This window comes from Pyxicephalus adspersus, chromosome Z (assembly GCF_032062135.1).
Source record: "Pyxicephalus adspersus chromosome Z, UCB_Pads_2.0, whole genome shotgun sequence".
Taxonomy (NCBI): domain Eukaryota; kingdom Metazoa; phylum Chordata; class Amphibia; order Anura; family Pyxicephalidae; genus Pyxicephalus; species Pyxicephalus adspersus.
The window spans coordinates 79,645,485-79,665,879 of NC_092871.1; the positions used below are offsets into that span (position 1 = coordinate 79,645,485).

Below are 20,395 nucleotides of genomic sequence, written 5' to 3' on the forward strand. Positions count from 1 at the left end.
CATTGTGCATGCAATTCCTTTGAACTTTAACCCACCTAGCGGTAATGTTGACTTGGGGTAGATTTTACATGCTAAAAGCGGTAATCCCGAGTCCCACTCAGGGTCGCTAAAACATTTAAAAAAAACACTTACTTTGTTCCGTTGGAGTACTGCTAGTCCCTGCAGGTCTTCGGGACACATCTTATTTCTTTGATCTTCAGCTAGCCAATGCAGAGACGTTCTCCAGGGTTTCCCGGTGACGTAGGTGCATGCTTCAGTGTGGGCAGGAGGAGCAGCGGGAAATTCAAAAAATTTTGTATTCGATTCAATACAAAGAAATCTTTATATATTATATATACATTATGCATGCTACTGTAAAGTTATTTTACAGGTTTCTGTATTTTTTTATTTTTTAAAGTTTATTATTAAACTGAAAAAATATTAAACATATTCTATGTGAGCCTAAGAATTATAGGCCTACAATGTAAAGTAAACTTCCATGCAAATAAATGTAATGCTTTTTGCATGAAAATATGGACAGAATTAGTACGCTAGGGGGGTTAATGAATGCAGCTGCAAAATAGGTGATAACCCAGACTAAAGTATCCAACATTCTCATTTATAAAGGCTTTACAGCTAGGGCTAGATAAATTTGTGTTGGTCTGGTCTTACTGAACTGCAAACGTGTATGGGTAAATCGCCAAGGTTGGCTTCACATCATGTCCTTTGGGTTGATAGACGTTTCATAGTGTGATTTGTGTTGCTCAATGGTCAATGATAAGTGACACTAAAACAGTCCATCCATTTTGTATTTTCAGGCCCCTGGAAAAAGTTTTTAACTAACAGATGTTAAAAATTTCTTTCAAGCTTTGGGGATGTCGTTTGGGCTGCATACTGGCATTCTGTACACTTGAAATCCCACATGTGTATTCTCTAAGGATTTTGAGTGTCCAGGATGCGGTAGTAATAACACCAAGTAGGCAATTGTTAGACTAAAACGTAACCTTTTAAATGCATAACAAGGCAGGCAAGTAGTGGCCCATCTTTTTATGATACTGATGTAAAAGACCTTTTTCCTTTTTTTCCAGCTCAACGCATGACTTGGTGTGAACTATATTGCAAACTGCCTTACTTGTGCAGGAAATTCATTTAGTGGAGAATGCATAAAATATTTATTAAAATGCACACACTGAAAAAACAAACAAAAAAAAACCAACAAACACAAATGCATTTAAAACGAAGCTGCAGCCAAAACTGGAGTGGGGAAAGGATAAGAACTTGAGTTTTTATTGGCTCCACCTTGAAGGTTTATTCATAGATTACTAGGTCAAAAATTGAGAAGTTGTGGTTCCTCCCACCAGCTAATTCGTCATAACTGTATTCTGCAGTGAGCAGAAGGCCAACAGAAGGAACCACATTGAGGAGTCATGCATCTGGCAAATCCGGAAGAGTGTCAAATGATGCAGATACTTTGGTCACCACAGAGAACCAGAGAGAAATCAAGACTTTTTTCCTCTGTCTGTCAGAGCAGTAAATATCAACATCTTCTCTTTTACAGAGTTGCAGTTTCAAAAACATTTTTTTTTTGTCAACAGAATAATTTTGGAAAAAAGAATTTGCAATCCAAATAAAAAACTGAAAAATATATATGCAATTACAGTACTTAATTTTTTAGGCTGCCATATTGGACTCCAATTGCCTCTATGTGAATCTTCTACTTTTGAAAATAATGAGTTTATATTTGTGAACTATTTTTTTCTCCAATGAAACACGTGCAGATTTTAGATTTAGTAGCTCTTTTGTTAAAACAGGTAGTTATTCCACATCTATACCGCAATTAGATATTTTAGAACATAGTAGAAATAAGTCAGACAACAGTAATGCAAGAAAAGCGTAAGATTAAGGGATAACAATGGGTCATGACTAGAGTAGCGTTCAGCATATTTATTAATGTGTTACAAAGCAGTTGTGTTTGGAACATTTACTTCATTTTCTTTTAACAATACTATGTTCAGATAAAACATTTATCGACGTCTTTTAGCCATCAAAATCTACACACAAATATAAAATTTTTAACACCACAGTTTTAACGGACTAGCAAATAATTCAATGTCTGAAAACAAACTGGGAAAATATGGTTTTCTTGTTTAAAGAGAATAACCTTGTGGGAGGGGATTTTATGCCAAGGAAAAGAAGGAGAAACAGGCACTAGTCTGATACACGTGTTGACAGAGCAGAACTGTACAGAGAAAGCACTCAGCATAACATTGAAATAACAGTCCTCTTATATTTGGTCATATGATATTCACTACGAATTCTTGAAGCAAAGCCCGTTTTTTTTGTGCGGCTGTTGACGGAAGCGGTGAAGAACGGTCCCTGTGTCAAAACAGTGGGAACTACCTAAAGGAACAAAGCTATATTTCATTGAAGTTTTGTGTTGTATTGCACAATGTGTGACTGCAAACTGTTATGAAAAGATGTGAAGATATTCAAAAAGTTGTCCAGTAAAGGAAAAACAGTTTCACCTGAAAATATGTGTGAGCCAGTTGTGTACCCTTGTGTGTTGGGAAGACATACAAAAACCTATTGAAGACTAGGTTGTATGGCATTAAAAACTCATCTTTACTGTTAATATCAATCTAATTTATCCAAAAATCTAAAGGAATTAACAGTATATGATGCTCAACACAACCAATACAAATACCTCTTCCTATTTTTAAGTCACATTGCAATAATGACAAAGGAATCCGACTTGTTGCCATGGGGTACAAAATCAGTTAATTTAGAGCCATAATGGCGGAGGCTCACAAGGTAAAAGCATCAGAAAAATTATTTTACAGATTTAAAATTTTAGATAACAACCATGACAAAAATCAGAAAATGTTTGCACAATAAATTGTGTGTGGATTCACTTCAATTACCTTCTCATGTAAAAAGAAAATCCATTCCCGTATTTCATCATCATATGATTGGATAATTACCATTAATGTTTACACTATTTATTATGTGAACATTTTCAAATCCTTTAGTAAAATCAGCCTCCCAGAGTTTTAAAGAGTTTTAGTATCAGGATGTCTGTATGTGGTAAACGAGTGGATGTAGTAGTATTAAATTTATTGTTGATCAATGCTGTTTATACACAAACTGAATTTCTTTTACCCTGTGTATAGGTTTCAAATCATAATCAAAATTGGCAAAAACACCGTCCTGGTGACTTTATGGTAACATACTCTGCACAATAACCAATCTACAGCATCAGTGACTTGTATAAAGAAACTTTTTCTTAGACCACAAATTTAAAAGAAATGTTTAATTTTATACGTTTCTTCTTTGGTATTATCTTTGTGCAACCATATCCCATCCCATCACACTCTGTTATGCTGAGACTTTTCACATACCAAGGACAGTTTCTGGGAGGAAGAACCTAACTGGAAGTTTTTGGAGGTGTGGAGGGAAAGGAGTGTCATAAGAAACCCACACAAGCATTGGGAGATGGAGTGTCCAAGCTCAGGACCCAGGGAGGCAAGTTGCTATCCACCTACCTACGGTGCCTTAGATCCCCAACTTTTTATTCTCGAGATACACTTAACCAGCCAGCGTTACCCTACTTATCCTATTCTGTCCATGGATTCTATCCACTTTTAAACCACTTTACTGCCCTTTCTACATTCCTACCACCTTGGTGTGGTCAGTGGACACAGAAGTCAAGAAGCTGGGCAATGATATATTTAATGTCCACTTGGTTAAAACGGACCTAAACGAAAAGCTTTACCTTACATAAAGGGGTAGACAAGTATTTTATATAAGATAAAAATTCTTTTTTGGGGGGAGGGGATTAAAGCCCCTCCCCTTCCTGTCTTGATTACCATGGAGAGCAAGACTGAATGGGAGCGCAAAGCCCCCCGGGATACATACGTCACATATCCTGGGATGCCTCTAAGCTGCTGCTTCTGCATATGCCTGATCTTGGGCATGCACAGAAGGGACCTTTTCTTTAATGTGGAAAAAAAATGTCGATCTCACAAACACTGTTTTTTCCCCCATCTACATCACCAGATCTCGCACCTGCACAGTGCGAGATCAGGTGAAGTATGAAGAAGGCCCAAGAAGATGGTGGTGCCCAGCACGTCCTCCGTGCCGGGATGAAGGAGGATACTGGGATGACACAGGATCCAATCCAGGAATCCTCCGAATGGATTGACTGATCTGTGAAGGTAAAGTTGAGTAAGTTAACTGCTTTATCAATAGATCACAATCTCTCTGCTTAGGGACCTGTAAAATATAATGTCGACTATAGACAAGAAATAGGCATTCAGCCCTCAAATTCAAAGAGGACAATAAACTTATGGCCTGGCCTGTGGTCCTATAGAATACACACCTGTGGAGGTTCAGCGTAGGACACTTAGGGTCCGGTCCTAAGACAAAATGTATGCAAATTCTACAAATACCACAGTATTACAAATACATTCCTAGTTATTTGGGACTAGAAAATATATATGTTATTAAGACATTAATCATGCATCCTGAAATCCAGGAAAATAGCTTTCCCAAGAGAACAGTAATCCCTGACCGTTCCTAGTCTAATATCTAATGTCAGGCTAGGTAATTTTATGATTGATTACAGATTGGAGAGCCTTGCCCTAGAAAAATATGGAATTGTTAGTAGAGGTGTGTTTGTCAAGAAATATAACCCAACATAACTCCACCTCCCAACAGTACAGACTTACTCCAGTACAACAATGATCTGTCTGAGATATAGCTTTGAACATTCTCTAAGGAAATGTCATATAATAGGTAAAAACCATGGTCTGGTAATCTTAGATACATCACATCTATGGATCTGGTAGTGCTACCCTCAGTAGAATAAGGAAAACGTACCATATCTTCCATATTCCCCGTCTTTTGATGGACAGTACATTTTGTGCTGTATATATCCCTCTCATTTTAGCACTTTATTTGCCATGTGTATGTTACCATTGAGACACCAGGATAACAGACAATTGTTTCATGGTTATCATACATTTTCTTTCCTGGTGCATACCCACGGCAGCATACAACCCACCCTCAGTTTGAGCTTACAAGAACATGTATATTTATTTCGATATTACTGGTTTTGTTCGTTGGGCAACGGGCACAACCTCAACCTTTTCACCATGGAGGAACACAATTCCATGGAGGAAGAATTTTCAGGTCTTGGTGAACCCGATACAATTGCAATTTACACAGATTACAGTATGTCAACATGATGGTCAGTAGGAAGAATGCCTCGGACAATGCTGGTCGTTTGGAAAAATGTCACCCTTGCAGACAGACAAAAATATCACTGGTGTCAGTTATTCTAAAATTCCAAATTGCCCAACAGCTCAAGAAACCCTAAGGCTGGGTACACACATTCAATATTTGTCATTGGAAAGGTTCTTTTACGATCCTTTCCAATGACAAAAGACTGAAAGATGGATGAACGAGCAATGTACATACAGCATTGTTCTGTTCTATGGAGAGGGGAGAATGACGGAGTTGCACCATGCTGTGCTCTCTCCCCAATACTGGTATTACGATAGTTTGTGGATCCGCCAGGACGGATCCCTAAATGACATTGGATGAGCGCCAGATTCTCGTCCGATATCAGCCCTGAGGTGATTAACGGACGAGAATCATCTGACGTGTGTTCGTAGCCTTGGCAACCTCTGGAGATACCCTAGTTAATAAACACGGACCTAATACAATATGTATGCTGCCTTGGAAAGGGGACAGAAAAGGAAAATGATTGTATGTTTGAAACACTTTGTCCTTTATTTGGCTTCTGTTGTGAGCCTTCATCAATATGTGGAAATATTTGTAACCACATGGTGGACTTTTAATAAAGTAGGATAAACTAAAATCATACTTTCAAACAGCCTACCTGTAAATCATCTCAGCAATGGAATTGGAAGAACAAACTGTACAGATGATCAATCTACTTTGTGGAAGAATGGATACCAACACGTTGATCATATATGCCATTTGGAAGAGCAACCAAAAACTTGGTAATGCACTTTGCATTGTTAGTAATCTCATTAACTTGATCAACACAACACAAGGTATGGTAGTATGCATAAATTGCAGCAGGCAAGAAATTCTAAGTAAAGCACATCAAACTAGTAAATTAGTGGGATTGAGTCATAATTATTATTATCTAGTATTTATATAGCGACGACATATTACGCAGCACTTTACAAAGTCCACAGTCATGTCACTAGCTGTCCCTCAAAGGGCTCACAGTTTAATGTCTCTACCGTAGTCATATGTCTTTAATTACAGTCTATGGTTAATTTGGGGGAAGCCAATTAACCTAACTGCATGTTTTTGGAATGTTGGAGGAAACGGAAGGAAACCATGCAAAATGGGGAGAACCTGCAAACTTCATGCAGATAATGTCCTGGCCAAGATTCGAACCAGGTACCTAGCACTGCAACAGGCAGAGTGCTAACCTCTAAGCCGCTGTGCTGCCCTCTCATGCATTTCTATACATTGAAGAAGTCAGTACAATTTGGGAGTCATTGTAGCATAAGACATCTGGAGGTTGCTGAAGTTTAATATTAATCCAGAGGTGTACATTTAACCATTTTGTAATCATATTCTAATGCTTACATGACTTTTACACCTCTTATCTGATAGTCTTATACAAATGTATTAAATTATTTATTAAATACAGTGCAATTCATTCCCAGGGAAAAAAATGTGTACAATGTACTCTATGGACAGAAAAGCATAGGATGGTGTGAGCCAACATGGACTGTCCATTCTGAGATTATCCTTAAGTGGAATTTGTACGCTGCTAAGATTCAACATTCATTATGAATTCATCAGATCAAAACAAAAAAGGAAAAAAACACAGAAAGCTTAATCTTTTCTGGGTGACATTCCTATGAACACACTACTGATTCTTTGTATAATTAAACCGTGAAAGGTAAAACAAAAACTGTATGCCCTTGGATCCCAAATAGTAAATTTCTGTTACAGGCAGAATATTATTAAGCGCAGCTACAGATTGCAATAATAACAACAAAGGCCTAGCAAGGCAAGTTATAAGAACAATTATAACCACCTTGTAATTCCTAAGAGGCACCCAATCCAAAAGTAAGACAAAGGCTGCATACACACATTTAATAATTGTCGTTGGAAAAAATCTTTTACCTGAATGAACGCCGTTCTGCACTATGGAGAGGGGAGAACGACGGAGAGCACCTGCTGCGCTTCCTCTCCTTCACTTGCATTACAATAGCTTGATGATCATGGATCCGCCAGGACAGATCCATGAACGTCAGACAAGCACTGTACACACACTAGATTCTCGTTCAATACTAACCCTAAGGCGATTATAGGATGAGAATCGTCTGATGTTTGTACGTAGCCAAAGTCCTCTGGGTACTCCAGCGTTAAGATCTTCCTTTCCTGGTTCCCAGCTTTGTCCCCTACCAATATTGCATTCTTGATAATATAAAATACATTAACAACCCATCAAGGAGAGAGAGACCCCCTCTCCTTGGGAGGGGTGCAGCAGAAGACCTGTGAACAAATGTGGGGACAGTTTGCTACCAAAACCTGTAAGAGATATGAGAAAATTATTTTGATTCCTCATTTCAGAACATACGTATATATGAGTATACATGTATATAAAGCTACTTAAAGTAACCATAAATAGAGAAAAAAGTAAATGTAAACACATCTACAAACAGAAAATGAAGTAACTTACAACTCACTAACTGGCTATTAGCCTATTGCTGTATTTGGTAAAAGGAGTTGACAAAATGATGGCTAGCAGTTTTTATAGGATGCTGTACAGAAAGCTCAAGGACTGTCTTTTATATTGTACTTTTGTTGAAGTTAAGATCTGTCCAATTTAAATCTGTGATTTCCACAATGCAGTGAAATGTAAATTCCAGTTTAATTTAGCATATAATTACATGCCTTTCTCTAGAGACAATTGCCACTAGGAAAAAAAGAGGGGAAATCCAAACAAATTGAATTGTCATCAGAAAAGGTCCAGATTGAGAATCTTTAAAAGGGGACACTTTTTTGTAGCACAACTCTAAAAATGATATTCGCTTTGGAGAAATGTAATCTAATTTCCTGCAGCAGAAAATAATAATAATATTAAGAATAATAACCTGATTTTAGATAAAACCCTTCCCTGCTCTACAAGCAAGTTTTGGCTTTACTTTCACTTTATAAGGTGGAATACATTTGTGAATGCTAAGGATTTCTGTTCTGCTTGGTCTAGAAAGCTGTGCCTTGTGTGTTTTTCTTCCTACTTCCTTAAAAAGTATCATTTGTGAAGTACTGACTGCTTTGCATGTCATTTCTTGCAAACTTTGTTGTAGTTTTTGACGACTTGATGATCTTCCAACGAAACCTGCTTTTGGAAAATAGAAACAGCCATCCAAGGCTGAGTTTATTTTTAATTTTTAGTCATATATTGTGTCTAAATCGTTCTTTCACAAACTTTTTTAACATGGGGAATCCTTGAAAAAAAATTTCAGGTATCAGGGAGCCCCTACCAATATTTATAATATGCCCAGTTCATTGTCCTTTAGCACGGAGGTCAATGGTATGTATGCCTCTTGATGGCCAGTGGGAAGAATGTCAACCCTACAGACAGCCAAAAAGATCATTGTTGTCAAGATAAAGTGACCTGAGAGGCTCATATTGCTCGATGCCTGGCAGCCTCTGAAGGAACCCAAGGGGTCCATAGAACCCTGGTTGAGAAACACTAATCTCAATGATGATGTCACCCAAATCAATTTCACTTGAACAGACAAAGTGAACCACCCAGCTTTCTGAGTTTTTCACATTTACTCTTGTGTCAAATCTTAGTTTTGTAGTTAACAGGGTACATTTGGATACTTTGAGTAAGATCAGAAACATCCAAACATGCCCATAAACATGTGCAGCTAAACCTGTCAAGTTAATTAGGTTTGGATCTGGTCACAGACAATCCAATATTTGCTTTTGCTGCCAGTGCTTGTCAGTGTAAAATGACTAGTGGGTGATAGGTATGGATGGGCATAATTTGGGTGAAGCCAAGTAGATGGTCAAGATTAAAATACTAGATATCTGGAAATATAAATTTCAGTCTTTTCATACAATTATATATGACAATAAATAAATATACAATGTAAATATATATTCCCTTGTCCATAACCCCTAAAAAATATGTACCTATAAGGATGGAACATCTAGCTGAATATCTGTTACCTTACTAGCAGTTTAGTCAAATACATAAATACTTCCTTTTTATTTAACCACAATTGCATTGATTCCCAGATTGCACAATGCCATAATCCACCCTAAGATTACTAATTTAATTGCCGCATAAGTCTTCAAAATGCAAAATTTTCTTTTGTTACTTCGCAACATTCTCAAAACAAATGACTTCTCACAATGATCTACTCGCCCTACGAAAAACCACAACATTACCCCCTATAATAAAGTCGATTGCAACCCCCTATGTAAAAGTTTCATTTATGAACTTTTAAACAACCTATTAAATATTTGATAAAAAAGACCTCCCTTTTTACCAATTGACTCTCTTATGAAATCTTGCTTTTCAGAAACCTCAAAACCATATTTACACTTTTGGAGTTTCCTGCCTATTAATAGATGCAATTATTAGAGGATGATGAAATATAATTTGCAATTGAGTTAGTTTACACTACTGTCTTGCAGCACAATACAAAAGAAAAACTCTACAATTATGTTTTTAAGTCTGCATTGTTAAGAGTAGAATTCCTTTCATCCCCCCATCATTTAAGCTGCAAAAAAGGTTCTCCTCGTACCTGGTAAACACCTCAAAATGTACCTTGGACCACCCCAACATTTAGAGGAAAAGATGACAAAAGCTTAAAGTGGTCCCATTTTTAACCATCAGACAGGTAATTTTTGCAGGTGATGTAACTTCTGCAATAATCCCTCCTACCTGCCTGATCACTCTGGGTATCTGTCAAAAAAAGCTGAGCTGCTAATGAACAGCTCAGTTTTGGCTGTCAGGATACCCAGCAATCCTGACTTTCCCTGCACATACCATGTAAAAATAAACTTCTGCGCCCCTCCACGGGAGATACGTCATCCTGGCCTGACCATGCAAGATTATATCCAGAAAGGGAAGAAAGAAGATGGATGGCCACTCCATGTGATGGAATGGGGACAGATGAGTATGGTGTGTTTAGTTCCACTTTACAGGACCATTCCTGCACCCAGTCCCTTATTTTTAGTGCCCTACAGTGCAATCAATAAATAACCAAGAAACTCCTGATAGAAATCAGCTGAATAGAGTTCTAGTGTTTGGAGCAGAGACTTGCATATCCAGGATTTGGACTTCATTTATTATGGAAGATTTCTTACACTTGGCTCAGACTAGAGTTTGAAAAACATATATGGGCTGGGCTGCCCTTTTCGAAGATAAAGAACTGGTCACCATCATGATCAGGTATAAAGTCCTGAAAACTAAAAATTCTATATATTGGGAAGTTTAAAGAGGCAACAGAATTCACTTTTTTATTTAAACTGTAAACACCAAGTGACCTTAAAGAGGAAAGATTGCATTTAGGTATGGCCTTACTATTTAAGATGATCTACTATTCATTTTTGGGTGTTCATGAACATACGCAATACACCCTAAAGCAGTGGTCGCCAACCTTTTTGGAACTACGTAGCACTAAATGCCCAGTATCTGGGCTGCCCATGTGCAGGGAGCCATGTGTCACTCAAAGGGGAAGAAACTTCCCCTATAGTAATGCCATGATGGCAGAACCGGACCACTCTCCCGTTGCAGGTCTGAGCCTGCGATGGGAGAGTGGGCGGTTTGTGTCCATACCTGGGACATGAACTGCAGCTCTGGCCGATGCTTCCCCCTCAGCAGGGTTCTTCTCCTGACCCCGTTGGGTGCGCACCGGCCAGAGCCCCGGACCAGGCGACTGCTGCAACAAAGTATTCCCAGGTGCCACCAATTCCCATAGTTATGTGGGCCAGTGAAGTCAATTTGCAAAGCTGAGAGTAAAACCTAAAATGGTAATTTGTTCAGACTTGAGCCAAGGGAGAGGTTGAAAAATTCCTCATGGCTCTGCTTACTTGTGTTAGAAATCATACTTGCGATAGAACTTCATACATGTGTACAATACCAAGTGTTATTTAATAAAAGAGCATTTTCTACGGTAGCCATTTGATATCTGGGTGGATATATTGTGTTCGTTTATATCAAGGGCAGTCCATACATTTTCAGATTTAGACAAAGTAGATTAAAAACACACTTTGCTTTATGAATGCAGCATTGCTAAGGGTTCTTGACTGACTCACAGTGAAACCTAATCATTTATGCTACTGGTTTACAGTTTTCTATTTAGGTATGACAATGCTGCTCTAATGGTATACGAGTATTTGTTACACAAAGAAGAGTGGTACAGATTTGTATGCAAAGTTAGCATTCAACTGCATGTATAATGTAGAACTTTTGGTTAATATCACACTAAAATCAAGGTGATGCATTAAAGCTGCAGAAAGGCACATACATACCAGTTAATATCAACTAATCTAATAATTGTACCTTTGAATATATAACTAAGCCTTGCAATAATTTACCAGGATATTGTAAGAGCAACTTTTCTACATAAAATACATTTTGTACATTGGCTATGAATTGCATGAAGGGTACTTGGGAGGCAAATCTTGCTTACAAATGTTCGCTTTTAGACTTTTTCTGGATGTCCCTAGCTGAAAGCAAAGAAGCAGATATTTCCAAAGTCAGTGTTTGTGTTAATAAGCCATAATAATTCCCCATAGAAGATTATTGATGATCATTTAGGACTGGCCAGAATGCTTCAGCAACAGGTTATATAAGTGTTCAGCAAGAGAGCATCTTAAGATCCAACAAGGAAAAAGGGGCACAGTGGTATGAAGGATTTGTAGATCTACCTTCCACATCCACATTGTTCGGCTTGAAGTTCTTCTATCACAGCAATATCTGTATGTCACATTGCCTAGAATAATGAAAAACTATAAAGGTGTTTTTATGAAAAAGTTACAAAACATTTCTGGGGCTGTGCTGAATTATTTTTTCTTCTCTCTGGTTTGAGATAATGATTCAGGTACAATGCATCTGAAAAAATTATTTCTAGTTACTGTTAAAAATAACCTGCAGCAAAAGAAGGCTGACATTACCGCCGTTATACAAATTAAAGTTGCTTGGCTGTCTCTGGTCGAAGTATTGCACCATTAACCTAGAACAAGAATGCAAAAGATGATGTCATTTTGCAAATATTTTGGGCTTTCGAGTGCCTTAGTGCATTTAGGTAACTGAATCAACCTGACAGCAAGGCAACTTTCTTTTCCAAAGAGGAAGGTCAGCAATGACAGCTAATTGGTATCCATTTGTTTTAAGAGAAAGAAATGCAGGTCAAATAACTTAAAAGAATAGAAAGCAGTGGTTGCCAGTCACTGGTGATGTCAAGGCCTTATCTGGGTCTAAGGGTGTAAATTGTCACGAGGAAAACTATTTACTTTAAGGGAGTCTCTCTGTGAGCTGTATACCTTCTGGTTTTGGTAAGAATATGGAATAGAAATTTCCTATCTGCTTCTAGCAGCATTATAAAAAAAAGTATGAGAGGAGAGAATTAAATGCAATAGTACAAAATGAGAAGCATTGCAAACAGGCAATATAAAGGTAGGGTGTGAAAGGAATCCTAAGTCTCGTCCACACGAGCAACATATATGCACAGTTACATAAGTGCAATGATAAGGAAATGGTGAAGTTACATGGTTAAAGCTGTACTTCCATGTTTATTTTTTTTGTTTCTTCCTCTGTGTAAAAAGACCATATTTAAAAAGGGGGAAATACCTAATGAAAAAAAAAAAAATCAGCACATTTACTTATGTAAGATTGCAGGCAGCCACAAATCTGCAAAATGCTGGTCGGATAGCATTGATAGTCCTAATGAGTAGGGAAAGACTGAGGGGGTCCACACAAGGATTAACCTTCTTTATGCACCACTGGCCTAGTTCTGTCCATTGCTAGATATTTAGCAGCAATTTGCTTACTGTAAGCAGTCATAACTGACCAACAGAGCAATTGCAGCTGGATAAGTAAAATCGAAGTGCATGGCAAGAGGCACGCCTTTATCTTCTTTCCTGGTTTTCAGCTTTAACATCATGTTTGTATATGCACCAAATTACCTGTTGCAAAACTGGAAGCAAGTACAATTTTGTAAGACTCATGTAACAAACAAGTGTTATCTGATACAAATGCATTTAAACTAACTGTTGTTCATGCATGAAAAAGCACATAAACCTATACAAAGGCATAAAAAGCCAAATCAAAACGCTTTTTTACCTGGAAAAGAAGGTGGACACATATGCAGTTTGCTGCCTTATACAGCATGTGTAACTCTGAACCCTATCAATGATGCCCCCTCAAATGAAAAATTTAGGGCTTAGTAATGGACGTACATTTAGATTCGCTTTACCAAGCTACAGAGTACCACTGCTACTTTTTCTATCATATGAAAATGCTAAGGGAACACTAAAAGCCTGTGGACAAGTGCAAGGCGCATTCCACTTGTAATTCACACTATATTGAAATGCTTATACGATTTTTGTAAAACACGTTGACTGGTGCCTTATACCAGCAGGTGACCTCTTTCTGTTGCATCAAACTGCTTCTGCATTCCCACTGACATGTGAAGGGGAAGGAGCAGTTCTGATGTACACAAAAGTCTGTTGAGACAGGTCAAAATAGCTGTTTGATGCAGAAAGCACAGATTTATGGCTACATAGATATGGCTACACACACTTAACACTTAATTACAGGAAAGACTAGTTAGATTAAAGATAGGCAACCACAGGCTGCTAGGCACGCTGGGAGTTCTTCTACAGAGACATATTTTGTCCATATTTGAACTGTACCGTCTGTGCTTAAATCAGTTACTAATTAAAAAAAAAGAAAAGATAATCAATAGGACAAAACACTGAATGAATGCTAGAAGCAGAGTTTGTTTGGTATATTTCAGTATACAGACATTTACACACGTTATTTCCTTATGTATGGATACAAAGTCTTTCCTATATCACAGGTACTTTCACTTATAATAATCACACAATCAGGACATAACTAAAGTGCTCTCTATGAAAAGGCATTCGAGAAGGGCACCTGATTTAAAAAAACAGAAAACAAAAACAGTGCACAACTCTAAAGGAAAATCATGAAAGAAAAACAAAATGTGACAATGTATGAAAATCCTATTTACAGAGCAGTTGTCTGTCATATCAGCCCAGTAGTAAATGGAAGTGAAAATGAAAATAAAACACCACCAGGCCAATTCTACAGAAAGTCTATGGTTGCTGCTCTGAACAGTCAATTGTATTCTTGAGTGCACGGTACTGAAGCAGTTTATCTAGTTCATGAATTTCTGCGTGCCAAAAACAGAACTTCTTGCGGAAAAAAAACAAGACAATGTTGAAAGAAAAAAATCTCAAGTGATGATAAAATAATCCTATGTAAAATTAAATCCAAAAAGTAGAACAGTAGGTGGTATTTGAACCGCTGTACAGAATTGACAGTTCCTTGTAGGATGTGGACATGATTAACAAGGGCTCTGCATCTTTTAGTAACATCATTCCCATTTCTGCTGAGCACCTTGTGCTCCTCGTGCCATCTAAGGTATCTAATACACAGATTATTTTACTGCCATTAAACACATTTGTAGAACTGAGTTCTCTGTAAACAAAAGATTTTCCTTTTTTTTTTTTTTTGCTTTTCCAAAAAAAAAAAAAAAGAAAAGAAAAGAATAAGGTGCAGGTTAATAAGGACTTCCAGGGTAGGCCATGTTGTAATCATGAACAAATACGTAAATAATTTTTTTGAACAGTTGTTTAAAATACAATATCGTTGTGACTTTTTTTTCTGCTTCTATAATGTACTGTAAAAAATGCTTTGGAATGAACATGAAGAAAACATGGTCAACATTGTCTATGTATGTAACATGTGACATGGCCCTTAGATTTTTGTAAAGCAAGAAGGTATGTGCTGATAAATATCATATGTATATATAATCGATACAACAGCTACTAGGAGTTCTGCACATCTTTGAAGTATAAAAATCATGCAAACCCACAGCGTCCTCACAAACATTGGATAAAAACTGATACAAAGGCCTTCACGTTACATTTTAGGAAAACAAAACAAAAAATAATCATAATAATACCACAAAACTAACATTCACTCAGTTAACAGGGAGATGAGACTCTTACATCTATTGCTAAAGAACTGCTTCTACAAGCCTCTAGGCATTGCTTAAACTGCTATACTGATGGGATTCTGCTGACGGTGGAACCTTACATTGAACAAAGGTACTTTTATAGAAGTGCAAAAACCTTTATAAACCAACCGGGTTTTTTATTGAAACCCACACTAGAAAAAAATAATTCAAAATCTTCATTTCACACGAGTTTAAAGTGTATCTCTTGCATCTTGACTCTGCCACCAACAAAAAGTGCATCTTTATTCCCTCCACCCCCCCCCCCAACTTAAATAAAAGGATTTATACGTTATACAATGTATTTGGTGCTTTACTTGGGTAAGGACTACCATGATTGCCATTGACCAATGGTAATTAATAAAGTAAAACAGCCAAAGGCAAGCTTCCCATGCCATAGCTCTTCCTCACTTTTTTCTACTGTGCGGGAATTCATCTGAATTATTCCCAAAGTTTCTCTAATAACAAAATTGAGCATGGGTGCATTATCATCATTATGCACCTGATCAGTAAGTAAGTGAACACTATTAGCTAGGTAAAGTGCTGATTATCTATGTGAATATCTCTAATAGGTGGGTAGTAGAATCTTTATAATCTTAATTTATAATTTATACATTTTTTATAGCTAGAGTTCCACTCCAATCATGCATTTCGTGGAATTAACATTCTTAGTAAGGTGAGCCTATTTCTGGCTGCAATAGGAAGTCCAATGAAATTTACATGGCCGTTGATTGGGTCATGTGACCATTTCAAGGGGCTACTGATTAGAGATCACATACTCTTTCTATTGCAAGATTCTGTACATTCTCAAAGTGCTTAGTTTAAAATGAACAAAGCCTAATTTAAAAAAAAAAAAACCTAACCTAAAATGACTACTGATGTCGCTTGGGGTGTTATTTTTGTATTATATCCTTGGCAGTCAATTTCTAACAGGAAGTCCTTATAAAACTGCCAAGTAAAAGAACAATGATGCAAAAACGTAAGAGTTTCGCAGCGTCATGTGACAGTCTGCTTAAAAGGAAAAAAAAAAGGTGTCCAACTAAATAGATCTACAAAATGATTTAAATTACAAAAGAATCTATTTGCCAAGATTTGTGCCTTTCAGGTAATAATTATTTCTCTTCATTTTCAGGGGTGGAAAGAAAAGCAGTGCAATCAACATTATTACTCCTGAAAAGCAACTTTTACTACAATAAACTGGAAGAGCATTTAGTATCGATTTCCCTTATAGTTGTAAAATGTTGCCAATCCTGAGATACAATTGCCTTCCTTGATTTTACTTGGTAAAAAGACAAAACAGCTTTGATGTGAGCCATTTGCTTCAGTTTGTATATTAAGGTAACAGGACAAGGTATCAGCTTTACCACTCCTGAACTAGTACACACACCATGAGCTTCATTTACAGCGTCCTCAAGGTTGGTTTAATTCTTAACAATGACTCTCTAAAAGAACTGTATGCAGTAGAAGCCAAAAGTCTGAGAACATTAATTATTTTACATATAAAAAAAAAAATCAACTATATTTTTTAAAAAAAAGTATTTTGTACAAATTGTGATGCAGATCACACATGCTATCGTGAATAAATTGCACGTGTCATTTTTATCAATGTAGCAGTTTAGGGTGAGTTCATTGGTAAAATGTTTAGTGCAGAGAAATCATATTTTTTCACATTTACATTTAATTGTTCTCTATTGCCTCACTGACACAATTGAAACTTGAGTGAGACGCAGTGCAATTAATTCTAAATACTCTGCTAAAGGATGTTCGTGCAAGCACAGTACAATTCATTTATTGTGCTGTTACACAAAATAGTGAATGGATTTTTTTGGTGCAATAATGCAGCACAAAAGTATGTAGGGTTCCTGTTTATGTCAGAAAATTTTTACAATCCTCACCAAAGGGAGACGAAGGAGGTGAAAAATCATGTAAATGTGTTAGCAATTCACATTTTATTGCATTTTTTTTCTTTTTTTTTATGATTAATTAAATGTCATTATTGGTGGTCATCTCAGGACTTTTGGAATCTAATCATACAAATATTCTTTAAATCTCAAGGAAATCTGTGACTCTTTGAGTGTTTCTGCAAGTATCCTCACATATGACAAATGTTACTGACAGTTCTTTACACAAGTCATCCTAAATGACAATTGAAATTATCACTAACTACAAGAAACATCCTTGGTCTCCTAAAATCCCTTTCCACTTTCACTTCTTTGTTTCTGAGTAAAATAACTTATTGCCAATCTGCCACCATTTTATAGACCAAATCACCATTTTTATTTTTTTAAGGAGCTGGGGTAATTTAATAAAAAATAGTCTTTCAAACAGTATATACTCAATGAAATACTCAAGGACTCACACTACAAGTTTAAATTCCCCCTTCAGTTATATGACTAACCATGTACTGAAGTCACAAGAATAACAAAAATATATACATAGCCTTTAAATATATGCCAGCTGCCACTGAAAACTATAAAGGAGAATTAAGATAGCATTGGGTAAAGATCTAAGTGTATAAATGGCAGATATGGTACCCTTTTAAAAAGGATAAAAGGCTTCTGTATACCCTGGCTCAGTCCATGGGACACAATCATTTGGCAATACTGTGGTCTGGTCTAAATCAAACCCCTTTCTTTTTTTTATTTACCACAGGTAAAGTAACTATGCGAGACTTTGATCTGCAGCAAGACGAATGCCACTACAGATGGCACGGGGACTGGAGTGTGCTAAACAGGAGCAAAAGCTTAAGTTGGCATACCTAAAAAGTTAAGGAGACAGCCCACCTTGGTCAGTAGTATGATGCAGAGTAAGCCATGTTCAAAGGAGCCTATTTAGTATAAAAAAAAGTGCAAAGCTGCTTCTGTCTCTGTTAGAAGTCTTCACCCCTGACTCACTGTGCTCGTCGGTATTAAAAAGATCCACAACTGACATTCACTCCCATCCTGAAGCTACGAAACTCCAAGCTACAGGAGGAAAAATAGACTTTTCTTTACTTCAATTATAGGGAAGCGTTGTCAGAGCCCTACCCACAAGGAGAAGAGACAACAGCTGCCTTTTATTTAACTGTTTTTTTTTTTTCTTTTTAAAATTCTTAAAGTTAACTAACTCTTTCGGTCACCGGTGTTCTGGTGTCAACAGATTCCTCCCTGCTCGGCCGTTGTACAGATGAAGAAACAATGTCTTTTCGTTCACCTTCCCCTCTGTTTCTGCACTTATCTGCAGGCTGAGTCTTAGACGGCTCCTGTGTACAACCGTCGCTCTCAGGTACTTTGTCCTCTTTGCAAATTTTGACACTTAAGTCCTGTGGCTCCTGGGCACTTACACTGTCCTTTGAAGTCTCTGGATCAGGGCTAGTTGTGGATGCCTTGGATTCGGAGTGGTGGTGGTGGTGATGATGATGGTGGTGGTGATGCTGCTGCTCCTTTTTGGGCAGAGTGCTTCTGCTTTTCGGGCTACTTTCTATACTTTTGCTTTCTGGACTTTTTGCAGGTTTCTGTACTTTTGCGCTCTTTTCTGTGACAGAAGATGGAATCACCGGGGTCTCAGTCTCTTTAACCTCTAGACTCACAGTTTCCCGTGTCTTACGTTTCTTTATTGGTAATACAGTTTCTAAGAGGGGCTTAACGGAAGACTCTTTAATTGCTTTTTTCTTTGCGGCTTCGGCTGCTGCGGCAGCTGCAGCGCTGGCACTGCCTGGCTTGCGGCCCCGTTTTTTCGGGGCTGGCGATGGGTCAATTTCTATTTTTCTCTTTCTGCCTGGGCGCTTAATGACAAGGACCTGTTCTGATGTGGTAGCATCAGGTTCTTCTTTTCCAGATAAAGGCATTTTGACGAGAAGCTTTCCTGGAGTCTTTTCAACTACTCTCTTAACCTGAACTCCCTCTAGTTTGACAGCCTGCTTTGCCTTCCCACTTCCTTTTGGTCTTCCCCTTCCTCGGCCAGTGCCGGTAGGTTTTGGAGCCTTGGGTTTTTTCGGCTGCCTCTGTTCCCTTCGAGAGGGACTTCCTCTTCCGGTTACAGTAAAATCAAAATCATTGGGGTCGAGGGATGTGTCGCCTACTTTTTGAAAGTATGCTATTAGCTCAACTTTGGACCGAAAAGCTTTTCCACCGGGGCTATTAAAAAAAGAGGGGGGAAAAAACAGATTAACAAACATAAAGCATATTGAGCAGTGTGTACCTTGCATAAAAGCATGTAAACTTTAGCAAGATACAGTATGATATATAACATTTACCATATACACTTTAAGCTAATGCATGAAAAATTAGAAGTTACTTGTAGAGGAAAAATTGCTGGACAGAGCAGGTCTGGGCAATCTTTCAGACCTCACGGACCACTAAATTCATAATTTTATATCCCGCACGGAGCAGTGTGTCACTCAAAGGGGAAGGAACTCACCCCTGAGTGACATGATGATGCAGGAACCTGCCCACTCTCCCATCGCAGGCTCAGACCTGCTTGCTAAATATCCTGGGGGGAACATGATCCGGGGGGCCAGGTAATTTTTCTGTGGACCACCAAAATTTTCTCCATGGAACACCAGTTGGTGACCACTGGTATAGAGTAGCGGTCACCAACCGGTGGTCTGCGACAAAATTGTTGTGGTCCGTGGCTCTGGCCAGTGGGGCCCCCAGCGGGGTCAGGTGAGGGACCCCGCTGGGGGGGGTGCACTGTTCAAAGCCATGGACCGTGTCCCCCGTAGGGATCGCAGGCTGAGGGCGGTGGGCAGGTTGTGTCTCTGGACACAATCCACTGACTTTCAGGCCTGCAATGGGAGAGTGGGCGTGTTCTAACATCATGACGTCACTCTGGGGGAAGTTTCTTCCCCTTTGAGTGACACACGGCTCGCATGTGCGGTGCAGAGTCCATGAAATTAGTGATCTGTGACAACCAAAAGGTTGGTAGCCAATGGTATAGAAGATCCGTTTGTTGAAATACTTCCTAACTAGGTGTACACTTTCTAATAGCCTGTAGGTGGTGCTGTCTGACAAGGTTAAAAGTATTGTATTAAGGCAAATGTCTTTATATTGTCATTGCTGTGTCAGTTTTTTTGTACTGAAGAAAAACAAAACAGAGAGGCCTCAAAGAGCGAGCATATCATAATACAAATTTTAAAAAAATTATAAGCTACC

General features: G+C 38.0%; 1 protein-coding gene across 2 annotated transcripts in view; it reads right to left on the bottom strand.

Annotated features, from left to right (window-relative positions):
* Window positions 1–1,896: 1,896 nt before the first annotated feature.
* The window catches only part of MECP2 (methyl-CpG binding protein 2), a 53,963-nt gene continuing 35,464 nt past the window's right edge, over window positions 1,897–20,395 (bottom strand). For both annotated transcript variants that reach the window (XM_072430935.1, XM_072430936.1), the window contains exon 3: window positions 1,897–19,378. In XM_072430935.1, coding sequence (XP_072287036.1) covers window positions 18,361–19,378 — 1,018 coding nt within the window. In that variant the 3' untranslated portion in view covers window positions 1,897–18,360. The remainder of the gene's footprint in view (window positions 19,379–20,395) is intronic.